General features: G+C 41.1%; 1 protein-coding gene across 2 annotated transcripts in view; it reads right to left on the bottom strand.

The window, feature by feature from the left end:
* Nucleotides 1-21,749, bottom strand: part of NDC1 (NDC1 transmembrane nucleoporin) — a 49,656-nt gene that overhangs the window by 6,236 nt on the left and 21,671 nt on the right. Inside the window, exons 6-15 of one of the 2 annotated variants that reach the window (XM_029618238.1) lie at nucleotides 21,083-21,191; nucleotides 17,122-17,173; nucleotides 14,838-14,970; nucleotides 13,671-13,763; nucleotides 13,082-13,148; nucleotides 11,812-11,973; nucleotides 4,178-4,432; nucleotides 3,309-3,424; nucleotides 1,156-1,206; nucleotides 505-568 (exon numbers count right to left, since the gene is read on the bottom strand). In XM_029618238.1, the coding sequence (XP_029474098.1) occupies nucleotides 505-568; nucleotides 1,156-1,206; nucleotides 3,309-3,424; nucleotides 4,178-4,432; nucleotides 11,812-11,973; nucleotides 13,082-13,148; nucleotides 13,671-13,763; nucleotides 14,838-14,970; nucleotides 17,122-17,173; nucleotides 21,083-21,191 (1,102 nt within the window). Of the gene's footprint in view, nucleotides 1-504; nucleotides 569-1,155; nucleotides 1,207-3,308; nucleotides 3,425-4,177; nucleotides 4,433-11,811; nucleotides 11,974-13,081; nucleotides 13,164-13,670; nucleotides 13,764-14,837; nucleotides 14,971-17,121; nucleotides 17,174-21,082; nucleotides 21,192-21,749 lie in introns of both variants that reach the window. The other variant, XM_029618237.1, reaches the window with a different exon arrangement.

The following is a 21,749-nucleotide window of genomic DNA, read 5'->3' as shown; positions in this document are numbered from 1 at the left end:
GCCCTTTCTTCATAAGGAGGACATTCTATCCCCTTTATTATTTTTGTTACCCTTCTCTGCATCTTTTCTAGTTCCACTGTATCTTTCAAATGGGATGACCAGAACTGAACACTCAATTCTCAAGGTGCAACTGAACTATAGATCTATGCAGAGGCATTATGATATTCAGTTTGTTTTCCATTCCTTTCCAGATAACTCCTAATATTCTATTCACTCACTGTTCTCCATCTCTTCAAATCCTTTCCAGATTCACCTACTCCCTTGCCTAGGAGAGCTAATCTTAGTAATTTAATTGTAATAACAGAGTGAATTTTTATTGTATCTTCTATGATTATTACATACAACTAAGGAATTTTGAGGTATATTTGAAATGAAGATTCTTTATAAATCAGAAATATAAAATTTCTTCAGTTAAAAAGTAATCATAATCTTCACAGACAAGACAAGTACATTATGACTGATGCCTTTTGCGAGTATATTGCTAACACAAGTTGCTAAATTTACCTTCTAGTGCCCAAATGTGAGTTTGGGAGTCAGCAAAAACAGCTTGACTTGATGCCTCTGGATGCTACTCGATAGAAAACAAGAAGATTTCCCATAAATGTCAATCTGTATGCAACAGTGCTTTACATCATGAAAACTACTGCAAAACATTTCCTGGATTCAAAAGTAACTATAAATTGTTTATGAGACCAAATAGGGTATGAATGCATGAGAAATGACAATTAGGGGAAGGGAGCAGAGTGTTTTGTTCACAACATACCCTCTGATCAAGGTTGTTATCTAAGTCACAGACATTTATCAGCCCCCCTTGGTTATTATGGCTCCTGCACAGAAGCCAAATAAATAGCAGCAAAGGTGGGATATTCAAAACTATGATGTTAAACAGTTCAAACCAATCTTTGGAGTACTTTCCCTACTCTGTCCTCCTTATTATGGATTTTAACAATGAGGATTTAGGACAGGGAAGACAGGTTAAAAGGCAATGCTTGTACAACTAGAAGAAGCCAAGGCACTACTTAAGATAGAAAGAAGAGACAATTTGGATAAAATACAATCTTCACTCTCTCTGAATTTGTCTTAACTTTAAGTGGCATAAACAAAAAACAAACAAAAAAAAAATACCAACTTAAGGTAATCCTGCTGTTCTCTTACCTTACTGAATAAATACATTATCAGCATTCGCTTAGCTAAGAAATTTTTAACCTGAACAAAAGAGAAAAAGAAAAAACAGAAAAATCTATTACCGTAGCTACCCAGGCAAAATTTGCTGGTCAATATTTGAAAATTGAACACAACTATTTGACCTCCCAGTGCCCCTCAGGGAACTGTAAAAGATTTATAAAGATTCATGTGTCATGAGAAGCTTAATAAATAAGACCAAAGGTACCAAGCAGGATAGTGCGTTGTCTGCTTACGTATTTATTTAAAAGCACGTATATCCCACATTACCATAACTGCCAGCCTTACTGATTGAATGGCTTTCAAGCACTGCATGGATTTCTAATACCGGTATATGGTTTTACCCTTTCATTTTGAACAAAAAAAACTTTAAAAAAAAAAAACCAATGTAAGTGTTGATGGGACCCATGATTATTTATGACCGACATAGTAAAATCAGATATTTCTACTGCTAAGTAAATCACTGGGTGTTATGAAGGTCCCTTTACATTTTTTTGTAACATCTTTTGCTGCCAACATCTAAAATTGCTAATTTATTATCCAAGTGTGTTTTTTATTTTATTTTTACACATTTGTTTGCTAAACTATTGGCTTTTGACAGTTTCTATGCGATTAGTTTGATTTATAGAATTAAAGCACATTTCACCCCATGTAACGTCCCCTTCCGCCCCCCTTAAATGTTCCCTTCGTAAGGAGAATTGCTGATCAATAGCAGCACCGCACAGAGAAGTGGTTCTAATGCAAGCATCGCTCTTACCCAATCACAGGCACCTCCTGGGCATACATTAATGTATTACAGAGCACTTCTATTCACAGGTACTATCTCCTTCCTCTGATTGCAACGAGGTAGGTGGCCTCTTTCAGTGCCTAATTGATCAGTGGCTACCTTACACAAAGCAGCACTACAGTTGGCAAGCTAGGTGACTAAGTAAAGCCCACGGACAGCTTAAAACTCTCAGAAGCGAGAGGCACAGGTAACCTGAATGCTTGAACTGCTGCTGGCCATACAGCACCTTCATGAGTACTACAATTTTTTTTTATTTTTTTTTACATTTAAAAAGGGGTAAGAAAAAAAAAAAAAAAGACAGACATCTTTTCCACCTTCCCCTTCCAGTAGGAAGTGAAATAAGAACATAAGAACTTGTCATACTGTAGCCAAGGGTCTTGTATCAAACGCAGTACCCAGATTCCAAAAATGCCCAATCCATGTCAAGCTCCCAAATAGTAAATAGATGCCATGCTGCTATCGTGCAGTGATAAGTACAGGCTCTCTCTCAAGTCTACTTGGTTAATAACAGTTTATTGACTTCTCCAGGAATTTGTCCAAACCTTTTTTTAAACCCAGGTACTCTTCCTTAATCACATCCTCTAGTAATGAATTCCAGAGCTTAACTGTGCATTGAGTGGGGGGAAAAAATCTCCGATTTTGAATATGCTACTTAACTTCAATTGTCCTGTAGTCTTCATATTTTTTGAAAGTGTGAATAACCAATTTACATTTACCCATTCTATTCATCTTACAGACCTCTATCATATTCCCCCTCAGTTGTCTCTTCTCCAAGCTGAACAGCCCTAACCTCTTCAGCCTTTCCTCATAGGGGAGCTGTTCCATCCCCTTTTTCATTTTGGTTGCCCTTCTCTGTACCTGTTCCAATGCAATTAAATATTTTTTTCGGATGTGGCAACCAGAACTGAACACAGTATTCTAAGTGAGGCCTCACCATGGAGCAATACAGGGGCATTATGACATTCGGCCTTTTTTTCATTCTTTTCTTAATTTCTAAACATTGTTTCCTCTTTTGACCTGGTGCTGCTGTTTCACTGCAAAAGGTACTAAATACCATCAGATCAAAACGAGAGCGCAGCTGTTTGTAAAGCTTTTCATGCAGGTGCCATTTTAAGCTCTCCCAAAAGTTACAGTAACAAAATAAAATAAAAATTATGCCCAAATCTAAGTCAAACTGGGGTGCTTCTCAAAGCTGCGAAGGGTAGGGTGCAAGTTTAATATCCGGCTGTACTGCTTTTCGAATCTTGAAATTTCTAGTCAAATGTCCAAGAACATCAGTTTATGTGAAATCAGAAATTGGTTAGACATTGGGGAAATTCCACTGGGAGCAGTTAAGTACCTGTTCTTGTAGGTGCTGGAACCACAGGTAAGTGGCGCTCGGCGGTCCCGGCTTCTTAATCCTCACAACAGGCACCGGGGACAGCTCAGATACTCCGGAACCATTCATATACAGATCTTAAAAACGAAAGATCAAGCTTCATTAGCAACGAGAAAAGAGCTGGCTTCAGACAGGGGCCCCTCCACGTCGTGAGAGGTGAGATGGGTCATGAAGGGACACGAAACAAAGAAAATATTTTTTTATCTGCTTCAGGTTTGTTTTGTTTTTTTTAACGCTACGTTTTACGTAGTGCTTTGGCGAAACGACTGCATATCCCTACTGTCTTTATAGCTCTAACGTCTGTAAACGCAATGGGGGCAAAACCAGGATTGGTTCATCCTACTCATGACCTGAACTTGCTGGCAATATTAACCTCAAACAAAAAAAAACAAAACTGCATTTCTTAAAGTGATCTAAATAAATGTTGTATTGGATTCTACTTGGAAGTGAGGGGGAAGGAAGCTAGATGTAATGCACAGTAAAGTTAAAATAAAATGTTCTAGACAGGCAGAAAAAAATGGAAAAGTATCAATATATAAATCTGATGATAGCACGCTGCTTTTTATACTGTACACTCATGTAGTAAGAAAGGACTCCTTTTTCCGAAAACCAGGCAGGTCATAAGAATGATGGATGGGGTGGAAATTAAATCCTTGGAATTTCTAGTCCCAGGTCCCCAGAGATCACGCCCCGACAAGCCGTTAAATAAAAGCCCCGGGACATCTTACAGAATTCCCTAAGTACGGGTCCCGCTGTGTATTCAGAAAGGAAATGCGTTTTATAAAACGCATTTAAACACCAGAGGAGGAAAAGAAAAGGGCAGGCCTCACCTTCTCCAGACGTCCACAGCTTTGGTTCTCGTCTCATAACATGGGGGCTCTGGACAGACCCGTACCAGGGAGAGTTCTGATCCAGCGCCGCGGCCGCGCGATTTACCGCAGAGGAAGCGAAGGGGCTCCCCGGGTCCTGCATGGAGGACGACTTCAGAGAGGACGACGACAGTTTAATGAGCGATGGTATAGGGGTCCGTGGGATTAGTTTGGACCTCTGGGTCTGGGGCACCAGGTCTTCTGTAAGGGATCCCCCTAACGGGCAGAGGAAAGAAACAGCTACAAGCTTTGCACTAGTATTTCAGTAATCCAGATTCTCCATTTGCTATTCCAATTATATTGCTGGTGATTCTCCCAAAACTATTAAAAAACAAACAAACAAAAAAAAGCAGATTTTTTTTTCCAGTAATGTATTGAGCATTTATCTCCTACAATGATTTATCCTTAATGCTTAAAGTCTACCATGCCAGAGTACTGCTGCACTAGAAGTGAGCTCCAAATTTGTCTTTTAAATCTGTAGCAAAATATTAGGACCCACTACAGAATGACTTCAAATGCCAATTAAAAATGTGGTGGTGTTTTTGGCAACTTTACAGTTGCAAGCATGTCACATATTTAAAAGATCAACAAAATAAGAGTCCAATACTGGAGAGGGCTGAGAAAATATTTAAAAAAGACAAATCATTCCTTCTTTTGTCTAATTCACCGTGCTGCTAAACCTAATAATTCAAAAAAAATATGGGAAAATGCCTTTGTAACAGGAGACACGGACACACTTAATAAACTTACTGATACTTGTCCGTGGACCTCATGCTTAATCACAGGCTCCCATAAGAGTTTTGTTTTTGGTTTTTTTTTTAAAGATTATTTATGGGGATGAACTGAGAGCGTCCAACTACTTATTTTGTGTAAATTGCAAAATAAAGCAGACTGGAATCCACGTCAGTGTGCATCGATGTCCCTGTGATCTAGAGACATGGACCATGTCGGTAGATCACTGCAATCATTGGTTCAGGGAAAAAGTCGCAGCTGCAAAATTAAGGACTTCTGACTCAACGTGAGAGTAGTTTATTCTGCAAAGAAACAGTTGTATACCGGAAGTAAATTTACATATCAAAGTCATGAGAGTGAAAAAATAAATGAAAAAGCAAACTGTAATCAGGAAAACCATTCAATTGCAGACATTGTTCTGGCTGGCTGTATCTGTCAAGGATAAAAATTCAGCAGTTGTTCCTTCCAATTAAGGTTTTATCCCACGAAACTACATATTCTGGCACATGATTCAAAATGGATCAACGGAGGAAGGTAAACGAACAGTTCTTATCAAGATAGTTTTGGACCATGGTAGTAAGGATCTTTTGTATCTTCAAACAGCTGCAAAGTCTGTCCACATAAATTAAGCCCGCATGTAGATTGTATGACAGACTATATAAAACGAATTGCAATTCGTGTCAAATTGTAGTCTGTAAACTTAAGCTTTAGGACCATTAAGGACCGCACAAAGCCCTAGTACAAAAGTCACACTTCCCACATACAGAGCGTGTCCTGTCACAGAGGGAGATATGATGGCACGGCTTGAAGATTCACTCGTACAATATGGTCCCTTATAGTCCGCCCCAAAAAGTTATGATATCAGTGGTTTATTTGCCAGAATTGAATTCCACATTTGAATGTTTTTCATTATTAGTTTTTAATTCATTTATTTTGCCACTCACGTGACTCTTGATACGTAAATTTACTTCCAGTATATAATGCCGTCATACACTGCAGAATAGACAGCACTCGCATGAGTCGGAAATTATCTATTTTGCTGCTGCGACCTTTTCCACGAAGCAGTGATTGCAGTGATCTAGAAACATGGTCCATTCTCTATCCTTTCCCCCACCACCCAGGCTGTAGGGTTTCCACCTCTACCATCTGCTGGAGACAGAGAAATACTGAGGTACTGCAGGTGACACTCCGAGTTATATGCCAGTGAAACTTTCTCTGTCTCCAACTGCTGGAAGGGAGGCATAAATTCAGGAGACTGGACTCATCCGGGTATGAACAGGAACAGTAAGTTTAAGTGCTTCCCTATCTCCTGTTATGACAGTAATTTCCCTTTTTTTTTTTTTTTTTTTAAATTAACACAGGCTTAATGCAGTTTCCCCACTTTATCTACTTTATTCTTAATTTTGTTTTATTATTTTAATGACACTTTGACTAACGGCAAGAAGACGCCGCGGCAGCAAACCATCCATCAGGCCCGGAGGGAGTCGCCACAGTGGTAAGGAGGGCGGAGTGAGGGCGTCTAGCAGCGACGGATGCAACAGATATGAGAGAGGTTTACAAAATCATGAGTGGGGTGGAATGGTTATTTACCATTTCCAATAGTACTAGGACTCGGGGACACATTTAAGACTAATCGGAGAAAATTATTTCACTCAACGCACAATAAAGCTCTGGTATTTGTTGCCAGAGGACGTGGTTAGTGCAGTTAGTGTAGCTGGGTTTAAAAAAGGATTGGATAAGTTCTTGGAGGAGAAGTCCATTTACTGCTATTAATCAAGTTTACTTAGGGAATAGCCACTGCTATTAATTGCATCAGTGGCATGGGATCTTCTTAGTGTTTGGGTAATTGCCAGGTTCTTATGGCCTGGATTGGCCACTGTTGGAAACAGGATGCTGGGCTTGATGGACCCTTGGTCTGACCCAGCATGGCAATTTCTTATGTTCTTAATTATTATTTTAATCAAGTCTTAACATCTTTTATGCTATTTATAATTATGTCTCTATTTATATTCTGTTTTATATGTTATTGAGTATTGTATTTTCTTGCTTTTAATATATTGTACACCATTGTGATGGTTTTACTGATATGACTGTATATAAAACCAATAAACCATAAACCATATGATGAATTAAACAAAGGAAGGAACAGTTGTCTTGGCTGGTATAATGAGAATGGTCAGCAATTGTTCACAAGTGGCACACAGCATCAAAATTGGGAAACTGAACTGGCCCAACCAGATGGGTAATTTCCTTCTGCTGCACCACAGAGGAGTATGAAATCAAAAGCATGATATTCAGACAAAAGCATGGAACAGGTAGTTCTGCATTTCTCAGAATAAGCAAAAAAAAAAAAAAAACACAACATAAAAAAGTCAATGAATTTCTAATTTATAACTTTTGTAGTGACTGGATCATTTTTGCAAGAGACAGCATGAGACCAATCTTCAAGGTGATTTACCCTGGTAAAAAAAACTGGCTTAGCTGAAAAATGCCCTCATCTGCTCGGCTAAGAAGTGCGCGTGGGCCTCCACAGTGCGCATACTTTTAGCAACGTTAAAAAGATGCGAACCTGCGGTGGGGAGGGTGTTTACTACCCACAAACACCGGGAACGACGACGCCGTCTGCTCACTTATGAATTCTATGGTCACTGTCTGTGCATTAGCCCTCTGAAGGGTAGCAGTAGGAAACTGAGCCTTATCAAAAAGGGGCTCATGGTGCAATTCCCTCAAAAAGCAGCAAAACCAGATCTCACTGCTGCCAGTTTTAGGTGCAAAGTCCATGGGTAAAAGACCTTCTACCTAATTTATTTTTTTTTTTTTTTAAAGGGGAAGCCCCACATATACTGCCCCATTTTGAAAAGAAACGCACTGGGCAGAAAGTGCTGTGCCTCTCCATGGATGGACCGTTTTCAGACAATTCGCCTTCTTGGACAGCTTTAAAAATTGCCTTCAGTGAAGAGACAGATATCACTTTAGAACCACATCCAGTTCACTAGTACCACTGATCCTTCCCTTCCCATCTGTGCGCAGGCATATCACACTTACTCTCCAGGGCTTCTGGTTTGCTCCCTATTGTTAAAAAAAAAAAACAAAAAAACAAAACTGCTGGCTAATTAACTTTACATAAAGAAAATATCACTGGATAAAAGCCAGCTATGTTTTTAATGTAGGCTATCATAAATGACCCAAAAAACACAAGTTAAACTCACTGTGAATGAAAGCGCGCCAGCAATTATAGCACACACCAGTAGTCTGGAATAACTCCAGCTCCTGCAGTTTCTACCTTTGCCCAGAAGAAACACTTCAGCACTGTGATGAAGCCATGGCTCCACGCTGGAAGCTGTGCCACAATCTCCAGCACACATCAATCTTTTAAGACGTGCAATTACTTGCAACTGATGGAAATTTTGCAAAATGGTAGCAGTAGATTAACAGCTTCAAACATTTAAAAAATAAAAAATGTCACCACAGCATTCCGAATATTTCAGGAATTTTATCCAAAAAGGACTTTCTTCTACCCTGCCACGGTCCAGCAGCTCAAGGAAATATGAGAGGCCTCAGTTTAGGGGCCTGTTTAGTTAATCTGCAGGAAAGCCACTTGCAATGAACACATTAACTACAAATGTGGTCTAAGTATGCCACAAAATGAAAGCCTTCCAGAACTCTTCTCTTTTACAGGGGCATAGGTGTAAATAAATCCAAAATGCACGTTTCCGTTCATACATGGTCCCCTCCATTAACAAGGCAGTTCTGCAGTGGTTGATCTTCTTCACAGGCAAGCAAAGAGGCCTGGATTTAAACAGTTTGTCCAGCTAAGTTCTTGTCTTTAAATTTCCCGCCCATTTGACCAACCCTTGACTTATCTAGCTAAAGTCTTGGCCAGGAAAATCAGGGGTGGTCCAAGAGTGCTCGGAGGCAGGGTAAAACGTTATCTGGCTTAAGTTAAGCGGATAACGCCAGTAATTCAGCATCATCTGGCTAATTTTCATATTCGGTGGTCCACCAGCGCCGCTGAAAAGCTGGCACACAAGTTTATCCTGCTAACTCAGCCAGACTCCCCGCGGCTGAATATTGTCCCCAAAATGCATTTTGTGCGGGAGACCCCAAGCATCTCCACTGCTCTACACGTCAGAGCCTGGGTTCAATTCTTAATGCGGCTTTTGTTTTTCTTAAACTTCCTCCTCTCACCCCTTTCTCAGAAATGCCAGATTTTCTTTAACCGTCCCTCCTGCGAGTCAAGACTGTCAGCTTTATTTCTTCTCTCGCTCCCACCTGCCCCACGACGCCGACAGTAACTGGACACTGAGCTTTGCAGGGGGGGGGGAGGGGGGAGAGCGGGGAAGATTTAAGGAAAAGGATGGAGGAGGAGGGTGAAGGGAAGAGGCTACGGAAAGAGGGTGTGAGAAAAATAAAGTATGGAGGGAAGCTGGAAGGAAGAACAGTTATGCAACCACAGACCCCCCCCAGATGTCCTCTACAGCAACTCAGGGCAGATTCTGCAGTGTGGTCTTTGAGACTCCTGCATAATCTTCCAAAAAAAAAAAAAAAAAATGGAAATTTTTATTTTTATTTATTTTTTTTTTTTTTACTGGGACTCCATTTTAAAACTTCCCCCGCAATAAAATAATTCTACAAACTGTGACAGCAATCACTTTTCCCCTTTTTAATCCAACTCTCACACACACTCCAATTCTTTTCATTTCTCCTCCTCTTACTTCACTTCCCTCTTTCAACCCAAACCTCTCTTCTCAACTGCCTCTATATTCCCCCCACTTTCTCCTTTTCACCCTTCCTCCCCCTCTAATCTCACTCCTCCATTTCTCTTTATTACAGGGATGGCAAATTCCATGGCTTTAAGATTACCAATAATGAACATTCATAATTGATCCATCAAGCACATTTGCAAGTATCGGTTTCCCTGTTAGCCAGACCAGAGCTGGCCATCCCTATGCGAACTGCCACCTAGCAGAGAAGCACAAAGTTAGTGCAAGAGGTAAGAGATCTAGGTATAATCATAGACAGCGAACTCAGCTTAAAAAAAAAAAAAAAAAAAATCAAACACCACAACAATGAAGGACTGCTATTACAAACTACATATACTAAAAAAAACTAAGACCCCTACTACATCACGACGACTTCAGAACCGTCCTGCAGGCAAATAATCTTCTCTAAAGTGGATTACTGCAACACTATACTACTAGGACTCCCAGCCGCCACACTCAAACCCCTTCAGCTACTGCAAAATGCCACCGCCAGAGTCCTTACAAACACCCGAAGAAACGAACGCGTGACCCCCATCCTAAAAGACCTTCACTGGCTGCCAATCCATTTCGGAATTCTCTTCAAGAGCCTAACAAGACCATACATAAATCAGAACGTAAACTGGCTCAGTGCCTCCTTCCATTTGCAAACCCAGCAAAGAACCCCCAGATCAGCCAACGGCGGAACCATACCGACACCCTCACCCAAACTCACCCACCCCCGACTCGCAAACGAGCCCTGTCGCTTGCCGGGCCTGCCATCTGGAACTCAATGCCCCAAGATCTAAGACTTGAGCCCAACACCCAAAACTTAAAAAAAAAACCCAAAAAAAAATTGAACACCTGGCTGTTTAAACAGGCCCCTAAACTCTACTATACTCACAAAACCCTCTGAATATAGTTTTTGTGCACCAATATTATTATTCTATATAAAGTTTAATTTCACCTTTAACGGTTTCCCTTTCTCTGACTACCTTAAACCTTCTGCCTACCTCCTGTAAATTTAACTGCCCTTTAACAGCTGGAGATGTTCTTTGAAATCTTTGAGATGTATTTTCCTACTTGTTACAATGTAAACCGATGTGATGTGCAAATGAACGTCGGTATAGAAAAACAAAACTCTAAATAAATAAATATTTCGGTATTTGTTGCCATTCGCTCAGTGTCATTAGTATAAAACAATTTCTTCCTTTCGAAAATACACACTTAGTATTTCATTTTCTAAATTAAAATACATCTGTAAAACCATAAGTGGCCAAAATATTTGGTAGAAAAAAGCACAAGACCTCTTGCTAGGCAATTAAAACATTTTCCTCCCCAATAAGGCTGGAAACGTCCAAAATTTGGAGGTTTGTCAGATGAAATGAGAAATTCGGTCTTATCTGATAATTTCCTTCCCTTGAGTCCACCCAGACCAGTCCAGACGTATGGGTTATGCCTAACTAGCCAGCGGATGGAGAAGAAGAATAAAAGACTTGCAGATGTAACCTACACATAGGTTCCTGTACTGACTTTGGCCTGCCAGTATTACTTGCAACAAACTAAACACATTTTCTCCCTACAAACCTACTTTACCTTCTCCTCAAGAGCTGCCCTTCCAATTACCCCAGTTACCAAATTTCTTCTTTCAGTCGAAGCAGGCCCCTACCATCTGCCAGAGAGAGAGATTACCGACAGGCTAAGGTCAGCACAGGAGCCTATACAGGTGCCCTCAGCGAGTCTGCTATTCTGTCTCCATCTACTGGTTGGTTGTCTGGCTGCCTGAAGAGGAAATCAGAGGCTCTCAATGAGAGCTGCAAATAGGGCTGCTTTTTTAAAGGATATCCAAAATAAATATTCAAAAGTATACGCAAACATATGGGCTAAAATGACCAATTTGCCTAGCTTGGTTAACCCAAAAAGCAGACTTAAGTCACAGCCTTAGAGAACACCTGAAATAAATTCTTAACATTTTGTTGCATTAAAAACAACCATACCTGGTTTATGTGTACTACTCATTTCTTCTAGCAACACCAGAGCTTTTCTTGCTAGGAATCTCAGCAATTTTAAATTACACCAGGAGATTGCTACTGTACGCAATCTACCTGCTGCATTAGTGTGTACCTGAACTGCTGGATGACTGCCTTGACTCCCCACTAGATGAAGCACGTGCCACTCTCCCATTTGGAGCTGCAGCTTCTTGGTGAGTAATCAATGTACAAGTCAAATTATTTAAAAGATTCAGGCACTCCTTTGATATGGCTGTCCAGTTATTAGGGTGCCCACCTGCCAGGGGACAGAAAAAGACTACAATTAGTCATGTCTTCCAGATTCATTCTTCTACAGAAAGAAATCCAACCATGAACCCTACAGTACTTTTAATTTACCTTTTATCAAAAGAATTAATGAGCTCACAAATTAGGGCAGAATGACCCGAGTGTAATTCACACTGCTCAGCAGTACACGAGAACAAAATCAGTAAAGATTTCAAATAGTTATTTCCTTTAATTTATCCAAAAACTGTCCCTGGGACTGGTTCATTGGCAGTGCTGTGCCCGGTTTGATCCTTGAATCTGGTCATCTGCACCCCAGGTTGGTGGGATGCTGTGGAGGCAGCAGTGACAGCACCTGGGAAGGGGAGCGTCATCGTCGGCAGCGACATCTACTGGCCAGATTAAGAACCCATTACAGGTTTCAGGAAGGAGCCCTGGCCTCAGGAAAGCTGCTGGAATAACCAGTGGGAGGGCAAAGTCTACTAAAATAGGGGGAAAATCCCCAGATAGTTTCAAATGAAGACTCATGCTCCCAGAATTTCAACACTAGCTCAGACTGAGCTGGAAGGGAAAAAAAGAAGAAAAAAGAAAAAAAAAACATTGAAGGAAGAAGGACATCCATTTCCACACACACACACTTTAAAAGAGCACCTGGAAGTTTTTTTTTTTCTATCTATAAACAACTTTCTGCTCTGAACAAAACCAAAAGGAAACAAACGCTACTCAAAGAGGGGAATGTGATGAGCCTTGTACCTGGAGAATAACCCCACTGAAAGGGAAAGGACAGGACTGGAAGGATGCAGGTATCTTCCAGTCTAATCCTGACAAAGTCAGTCAAAGATTCTCAAATCTATTGACCGGAAACTCACTTTAGTATATGCGAAAGTATTAAAAAAAAAAAAAAATGCCTAGAGGAAAAGCATTTCTTCTTGCACTTAAGATTTTACTAACTGTAAACATGTGAATAAAGAAATGATAATTCTGATAACAGTTTTGTGCATCACTTCCCTCGCATGTGTCAGGCCCAGCGTTTAAGTGTTTTCTCAGCCTCTGGTTTGTGTTCGGTAAATAGTTCATGTTTGGGGTTTCGTTGGCGTAGCGGGTTCTAGGTCTGATAATACCTGGCTGGCTGAGGCTGAAGACTTCCTGCCGTCGGGAAGATGAGTACTTGGACAGCAGCATCAGATCCTGCAGGGCCAAATACTGCAATGAGCAAAACCCAGCGTTAATTAGGGAACACAGTCAAGACGAGACCCATGGAAAAGCGGGTTAAAGCTTGCCTCCAAATAGGCACTAGAAGGGCTCATTCCAGAAATCCCATCCAGCTAGGATGGTACCGCCCCTGCTGTACTGAAGATTGACCCAACATATGAGTCAACAGCAGCTAAAGATTCATTTGTACAGCTGATGCTCTCACAGCTGGGTAAACCACACAATACGCTTTTCGACCCGACGCACTCACCGTTTTCTGGGAGATTAAGGGTAGAGAGGGGGACAGGGGGATAAGGAATTTTCCTTCTTTCCCCAGACTACCACAGCCAGGAGAGTGCTATACGTTATCATGCTTGTCCACGCCTGTTAATACAGCCAGTTCAAAGGACATGTAAAACAATCCCTTAAAAATTGCCACTAATCAGCTGTGGGTGAAGCCAATCCTACAGAGGTACTTTGTCATTTTACCAGGGCATGCTCAATCGCCAACTGAAATACCTTCACAATCGGGGGAGGACTGCTGCTCAGAACCTTAGGCAAACATCTGTCTGTTTCTTCAGCAAAAGTGGTCTGAATGGGAAAAATGTAAGCCTGCAAAAAAAGATAAATACAAAAAAACCCCCCAAACATTAAAATGCAACTGCACTTACTCTAAGTCACACACGTGACATTAACCAACCAGAGGCAGACAAACTGATCCTAGAATCATAACACCAGCTGCATCCCTGACCCATTATGGGATGCAAAAAGGTAGACTAGATTTAACCCCGAGCTTATAGGAACAGCAAAGTAATCTGACAACAAACAAAATAAGCCCAATTAGAAAGAAATCAAAATTAGAGAACAGCCTTGGCTAAAGGAAAAATATATATTTGATTGGTTTTCTAACATCCTTCTATATCGGAGGTACAGTAAAACATGCAATAAAATTGCACAAAATGGAATAAATAAAACTTACAATTTTGTAAAAACACAAAACACTGGCTGACAACCCGCAAGGAAAAGCCCCATCAACACGTTGCGAGTTAACCCTATGCAGAATTCTAAAAATCAGAGTCAAATGGTGCAGCCGTAGCTAATCAGAAGCAGAATTAGACAGCCACGTTTAAAGGCCCTCCCCAAAAGGTCTGTGGTCATTTATTCTAGAAGCACAGCACCATCCACAAGAACATCCAATTTCAGACTGGAGAGTCTCGCAGATTTAGAACGGCAGAACCTTTAACGGTTTGTCACTTTGGGGGCGAGCACATAACACCTGAAGTTTGTTTTATGTATTCTGGACCAGTTCCTTGAAGAATTTTGAACACTGCCTTCATGATCCACAGGGGGGGGGGGGGGGGGGGGGGGGGGTGGAATCGAGTCTACACATCTACCCCCAATCTGTATCACTGTGCCCAAGAAGTTGATGACCTCTTACCTACTACGTATCCCAATTACTTTTGCTGCTTATGTGCACACTGTGCATTAAGACCGACAATCTACACAGGAACTCACGTGTCTTCAAAGTCTCTGATAGCTTTCACAATGTCCCTATGTAAAGTGCATCCTAATGACTGCACAAGGCAAATATGAGATGTTTAGGATTCACTGTAAACATTCGGTTTCACCTAAAACAGTACAGGAAAGGGATGTTGTGATAATTATCCCTCGAACCCGAATACTAACCTCTGTGGCATAGATTTTGAAGAATATCCATGTGATATACCAAGTGACTAGAAGGAAGGTCCCACATAACCATGTATGGTAGAACAAAGATAAATTCAACAGAGCACTCAGCATGTCCAGAGGCTGCAGCTTGCTGTCAGAACACAGAGATTATCTTACTATTGATCGTTTAGGCATAAATGCAATATAATAACAGTAACAACGTAAGAAAAAATAACTGTCAGCAGCTTAAAAACATAGTGAAAACGATTTCCTTTTTCTCTAAGGAATTATCTTCATCATCTTAAGAGTCTACCACCCATCCTATTCCCATCACAAAGTGCTGTTGCACTGGCCTTTTTTTGTTTTTTTGCATACGGTCCATATAGGTTTGATTTTCCCTGTGGAAGAGATCATTGTTTTTCAGAACTGTTGATTGCCATCATGCTAATCCTGTGACTTTTGCTGGACATTTCAGGAATGTAACGTTCCTTCTAACAAAACACTAAGATGCTTAACAGATTTTCTACTTAAACTATAAAAAACTGCACTTGACCAGAGCAAAAGAAAGGAAAAAAGTTAAAGATCTTTTAGATTGGACTGATTATATCGGCGTACAATTAATTAATGCATTTACCACCTTGAGGTCCTCATTCCATGTTTTCACCATTCTTGGCAGTTTAATTACTGAGCATATTAAAAAGAAAAGGACGCAGTTCCTTACTGTGTGTTGATCATTTTTACACTATTAGAATCCTCAAACCTAAAGGCTGTGATTCAGTTCATCAGGTCAGCATAAAACCTGCTGGGATCCTCCCGATTTCCCCAAAACCTTCTGCTGAATTGCCCTGTCATTTCACAGCATTCCCACTGCTAAACGTTTCTATAGCGCTAGACGTTCGCAGCGCTGTACGTTATTCCACGCTCCTTGGTCTCAACATTCTTTATGCAGGTATTAGCGGGGAGGGTATTTTTATTTGACGTTTACTGGAGAAGGGAGGGAATTCGGGCAATATTCCGCCTCATTTTAGGGATCCCAGAAACTTCACATGCTGCTCTTTTGATCGGGGGAAGGCCTAAAAATAAAGCGTTAAAGGACCTTCATTTACAAATAATTTGTTCTGCCTTCTTCAGTGCCCTCCCCCCCCAACGCCAGTCTTAGCCCCGTTCCAGGAAGCACAAAAGCCTCAGCTGGGCAGGAGAGGCAGCCTGCTTCCAGAGTCCAATCACTGTCTCACACACACGTAAGGAGCATTGCACACACCTCCCCTCCCCCGCAGGAGCTAGCAGCTCTGCCAGCTTTGAGGCTGTGATGGTGGCAGAGGGTTTAAGATGAAATTAAGTCCAGCAAATGGCAGCATGAAACGCAACACCACCTCACTCAACAGCCGTGAACAGGGAAAGTGCAAGCTCACCAGCCTTTGGTTAACTACGTGGAATTGCTGCTTTCACCCTACAGCCGACAGGTTCACAGTCTGCCTCAAACACTGACAAAAGGATCATCATGAACAGGAGGGGCCTCACCCATAAAGCCTAGCGAGCGCACGTGCCCTTACGTGATCCGTTAGACACGCAGAGACCGGTTTTCCCCCTCGGTGAATCAAGCCCGTCCATCACTGGTAAGCTCCCCATCTCATTCAGATAATTAAGAGGTCCATATTCAAAGGGGGTCTGTCCAGCTAAATCTGCACTTAGCCGAACGCAGAGCTTTTAAAAAAGTTGGAAACAGAATGCTGGGCTTGATGGACCCTTGGTCTGACCCAGCATGGCAATTTCTTATGTTCCCACCCCACAAAATGGGTAAGTTTTAGCTGGGCAATTCGTTACTCCGCTAAGATTTACCTGGGATTTAAAAGCAGTCATGGAGACATTCTGGGGGCAGAGCTTAAACTTAGCCAGGTGGTGCCAATATTCGATGCTACCTGGCTAATTCTGGTTGTGGCAGAGAGCAGGTCTAAAATGTTATCAGGGTATACACAGCAGGAAACGAGTCCCACTGAATATCTCGGCTGATGTTACCTGGATAGGTTTTACTCTGATAACTTGCTGCCTGCAGATCCTGCTCAAAGCCAACCTCTAAAGAAGCAAATTTGATCACCCATCGGGAGAAAGAGAGAGAGAGAAAGAGGGAAAGAGAGAGAGAGAAAGAGGGAAAGAGAAAGAGAGAGAGAGAGATGCTGCTAAAAGGATGATGCTTTTGACAGATTTAACAGGACTCCACTGTGCATAGTGGTTTCCCTGCCTCCAGCTTAAAGGTTCCAATGACTAAAAATATTCAATAAATGCTTTCAAGTCTATTGCTTACCTATCTCTCTGAAGGTTCATGGTTGTGCTTATCCATGCTCTCGGGATGTACCCTAAAATACAAGATCAAAAGCTAATCATAACTAGACAGCTGCCTTGCACAGTATCCAGAGGTAATATACATTCTACCACAAAAATACAGAATACCCATACAGACCCCAGTTTATCTCATTTTTCCTCTTACTTCTTCACAACTAGGGATCCTCTATGCTTACGCCACACTTTTTAATTGTTACTGTTTGCAATCACATCCACTGCCCTTTCAGTGAAGAAATATTTTCCGAAGTCGCTGCCGAATCTACTCCCCTGGAACCTCTTGTTCTAGAGCATCTTTCTCCTCTGAAAAAGGTTTGCTTCTTGTGCTTCTTTATACCTTTGCGATATTTCAACGGCTCTATCTTACTCCTCCCCCATCTCTTCTCTCCTCTGAGGTACACAGACTCAGGTCCCCGAGTCATCTGGAGGCTGTACCAGCAGCAGGGTTACAGGAGGAGCACTATAGATAGTCCAGCCAGAATGACAGCATCTACTGCAAAGGATTTTGGTGGCATTACTCCATAGGATTCAGCGTGGAAAGAGAGGGAAAATGTGTTTTTCCATGATATTCATACTGAACTTACAGGACGGAAGCAAAAATAAACTTACCGAACTGCTGAAAACCCTGACCGAGGAGACTAAAGGGGGAACAAGTTTAATGGAATCGCGAGAAAACCTGAAAAAAAGGCACGGTGGAAAATTTTACAAAGGCAATTTCTTGAAGAAAAGCCAAAAGCTCACTTAACCGCAAGGCGAAAGCTCCCTGGAAAAAGAGAGACACTGAAGAGGGACCCCACGTGGGCGCGTGGTATAGGGAGGGCCTGCTGAGAATGCTCAGTATGCAGTCAAATTTCCAGGAGCTCTGACATAAGATTTCCGTGCCGGGCTACATTCGATTTAGTCATCCATGTGCAAGGACTACCATCCTAATTGTTCTAGGAGAAACAAGCTTTTCCCCGTCATTGGTCCATTATTGTGGAATTTGCTATCAGAAGCTTTGAGAAATATTGACGACGTTTTACAGTTTTGCAAGCATTTGAATGCATTTTTGTTTTGCAGAAATTGACGTTGTTGCAATGGTACATTTGTTTTTCCTAATATTGTGTATCTGTTAGTTTAATTCTTGTTTTATCGTTTTTATTGTATTTTTATCTGGTTGTAATCCACCTAGGATGGAGATTTGTTAGAGACGGAATAGAAATTGTTTTAAACAAGAGGTTGTGGATGTAGCTATATTTTTTTGCCCAGTTATGTGAATAAAAGATCTAATACATTAAATTACTAATGTGTGGTATCGGTTCCTGTGTGAATCATTTTGCAGTGTGTATGTATTAGGTCTCTGTGTGCATTTGTAGGCAGAGGTGGTAATAAAAAGTGTGCAAGCAGTGGCATACTGGACATAGGACTGCATGTAATAGTGTGTTATGCGTGCTCAGTATGGGCGAGTCATGTCTGTGTCTTCTGATAACCCTACAGTCTTGGGAAAACATAGTTCCACAGATGTGTCTGAAAAGCTGAGAGATGTATTCCACACATTAGAAAAAGGTGGAAGGAAGGCTAAGAGACTGCCGGCACAGTTGAAAGGTGAGGTAAGAGGCTATAATATCTAAAAGAACATCTTTCAAGAAATGGAAAAGGAATCTGATTGAAGAAAATCAGGAAACGGCATAGGTACTGGTAAGTCAGATACAAAGCACTGATAAGGAAGGCAAAGAGAATTTGAAAAGACGCTTGCCATGGAAGCAACAACTCATAATAAAAACGTTTTCACAAACATTCAAGGTAAAAAGCCTGCGAGGGAGTCAGTTGGACCATTAGATGATCAAGAGGTAAAAAGGAGCACTTTGGGATGACAAAGCCATAGCAGAGACACAAAATGAATTATTTCCTTCAGTATTCACCAAGGAATATGCCAGAAAGTATATTCAAAGGTGATGATTTAGAGTAAATGAAACAAATATCAGTGAACCTGGAAGATGTACTAGAGCAAACTGACAAACTAAAGAGTAACAAATCACCTAGACTAGATGGTATACATCAGAGTGCTGAAAGAACTGAGAAATGAAATTGCAGACCTGCTATTGGAAATTTGTAAACTATTGATACCATTATCTATGGTACCTGACTAGAGGGTTGTCAATGCAACGTCAATTTTTAAAAAGGGATTAAGGAGTGATCCAGGAAACTACAGAACAGTGAATTTGACGTCTATACCAGGCAAAATGGTAGAAACTATTATAAACAGCAAAACTGAACATATAGATAAGCATAGTTTAATGGGACAAAGCCAACATGGATTAAGCCAAGGGAAGTTTTGCCTCACAAATCTGCTACATTGTTTTGAGGGCAAAAACAAACACTTGGCTAGAGTTGAGCCAGAAAGCATTTGACAAAGTCCTTCATGACAGACTTCTTAGGAAATTCCTACTGTGGATTGCCAACTAGTGAAAAGACAGAAAACAGAGTGGGGCTAAATGGTAAATTTTCCCAATGGAAAAAGGTGAATAGTGGAGTGCCCTAGGGATCTGTTCTGAGACCACTGCTTTTAAATATATTTATAAATAATCTGGAAATGGGAATAAGTGAGGTGATCAAATTTGTTAAATCACAAAAGGACTGTGAGAAATTGCAAGAGGACATTATAAAACTGGGAGACTGGACATGCAAATGGCAAATGAAATTTAATGTAGACAAGTGCAAAGTTTTGTCACAAAAAGTTTTGGAGTTTTGAAAAATGCTAACAACTTTCCTCTAATTGAAAGAGGTAATGTCTAATAAATGTATAAAATAGTGTCAGAAGAGAACCACTCGGTCCATCCAGTTTACTCATTTGTGCCTACTTACGGTGCTGTCACATGTCTTATTCAATCTGCGCTCTGCGTTCCCCTCCACCACTTAAGGTTCTTTTGTGTCTAACCTATGCATGCTTGAAATTCTGTCACCATTTTGGTTCCTATAATATGGAACTTAAAAAAATAAAACACCCCACCACCTCTATCCCAGACGTCCAGTGAAAGTGCTCTCTTACATTCCTTTGAGTATCCCTCCCTTCGCTTCACGGAGAATTTATTTCATGTCTATTCCTCTTTAACCTGCACTTCAAAGCAGATTACATTTAGGTGCTGCCAGTATTTCATGACGACCGTGGTCCCTGAGCTTTTGATTCTATGGAAAATACTTCCCTGTGGTGCTTCATTGGAACCTGCTAGATATTTGAATATTTGTTTCATACCTCCCCTTTAATTTCTTTCTTAAAAGGTAACATCTTCAGCTCCTTCAGTCCATGTACGGTTTATGGTACAGGCATCATTGTGTTTGCCCTACCTCTTCCTCGTCAATGTCTTTTTCTAGATTAGGGTTCTCCAGAACCGGACAGTACACATAAAAAATATAAAGGGGACAGCGTTTCCACTGCCATTAAAAAAAAAAGTTTGGAAAAGTGGCAAAAATTCACTCCAAAAGACGTAACGGGCACCTGGGTGCAGGTGAAAGTTTTTTTCATGAAGCTCCCATGGTAGCAACTCCTCCTGTGCGCTCCAAATCTCTTTTCCAACTACGATGAACATTTTCCTTTTTTTTTTTTTTTTTGACAAAGATTAGTTTTTAAGAATTGCAAATTGTGCTTTCTCCCCCCTATTCACCTTTGGAAGCCGAAAAAGATTGTGTGAATTGATCCCTTAAAGCTTTACTTGACCTTTCATTGCTCTGTTATAGCATTGTCGCCCCCCGGTGGCCGCTGCATCATCACACGCCGTGCAAAGGGCTTTGGTACAAAAAACGCACGCACAGCAAAAAAGCACGAGCAAAGCAGATACGAACAAAGAGCAATTTTAAAATATCTGTGTCTGCCATGCACACAAAAGCAAAACCTCACATAAGGTCCCTTGCCAGCTTTAAAGCATTTGGATACAAAGAAAAGCACTCACCTAAGAAATAATAAGCGATGAAAAAATTCCTAACAAGATACAGTGATTCTATACAGCTGTGCTTAATCAGCGGCGACAAAGCCCGTCTGAAACACAAGTACTTGTATTGCTGGGGGGAAAAAAAAAAAAAGGTTATTACAGCATTTGAAATTATAAGAATAAAAGAGACTCTGAGGCTGGGGCTGATATAGGTACCCAATACAGTGAAGCAGTTCTTCCATCTAGAAGACCCAGATTGAATTACTCTCTCTCTCTATCATCCCTTAAATTTGTGTACACAGCTGTTGGTAAAATGTGCCCATAGCGGGAGCAAATAAAGCAAGTTTGCTTACCTGTAAACAGGGCTCGCCACAGATAGCAGGATGAATTATCCATTACAGATAGGTGAAGTCATCTGATGACAAGACAGGGACCAGCTCTCCGAGCATGTGGGGACTTCCCATGTCTCTTCCAGAGCTTAAGCTTCAGCTAGGTAGTTGGCACTCCAGTGAGGGGTCACGTGATGTGCTGAAGTGCACAGACATGTTTAATGACAGCTTCCCAAACATTAATCCTTCCACATCCTCGCTATGAAGACTTTTTTTTTTGGTCTGAAAAGATGTCTCGGGACATGCCTTCTAAGTACCTGGCAGCTACGCGGGCCGAGAAATCCGGCAAGACTCAAAGA

Source organism: Rhinatrema bivittatum, chromosome 10 (genome assembly GCF_901001135.1).
Source record: "Rhinatrema bivittatum chromosome 10, aRhiBiv1.1, whole genome shotgun sequence".
NCBI classification, from domain to species: Eukaryota; Metazoa; Chordata; class Amphibia; order Gymnophiona; family Rhinatrematidae; genus Rhinatrema; species Rhinatrema bivittatum.
This window is presented reverse-complemented; position numbering and strand designations above follow the sequence as displayed.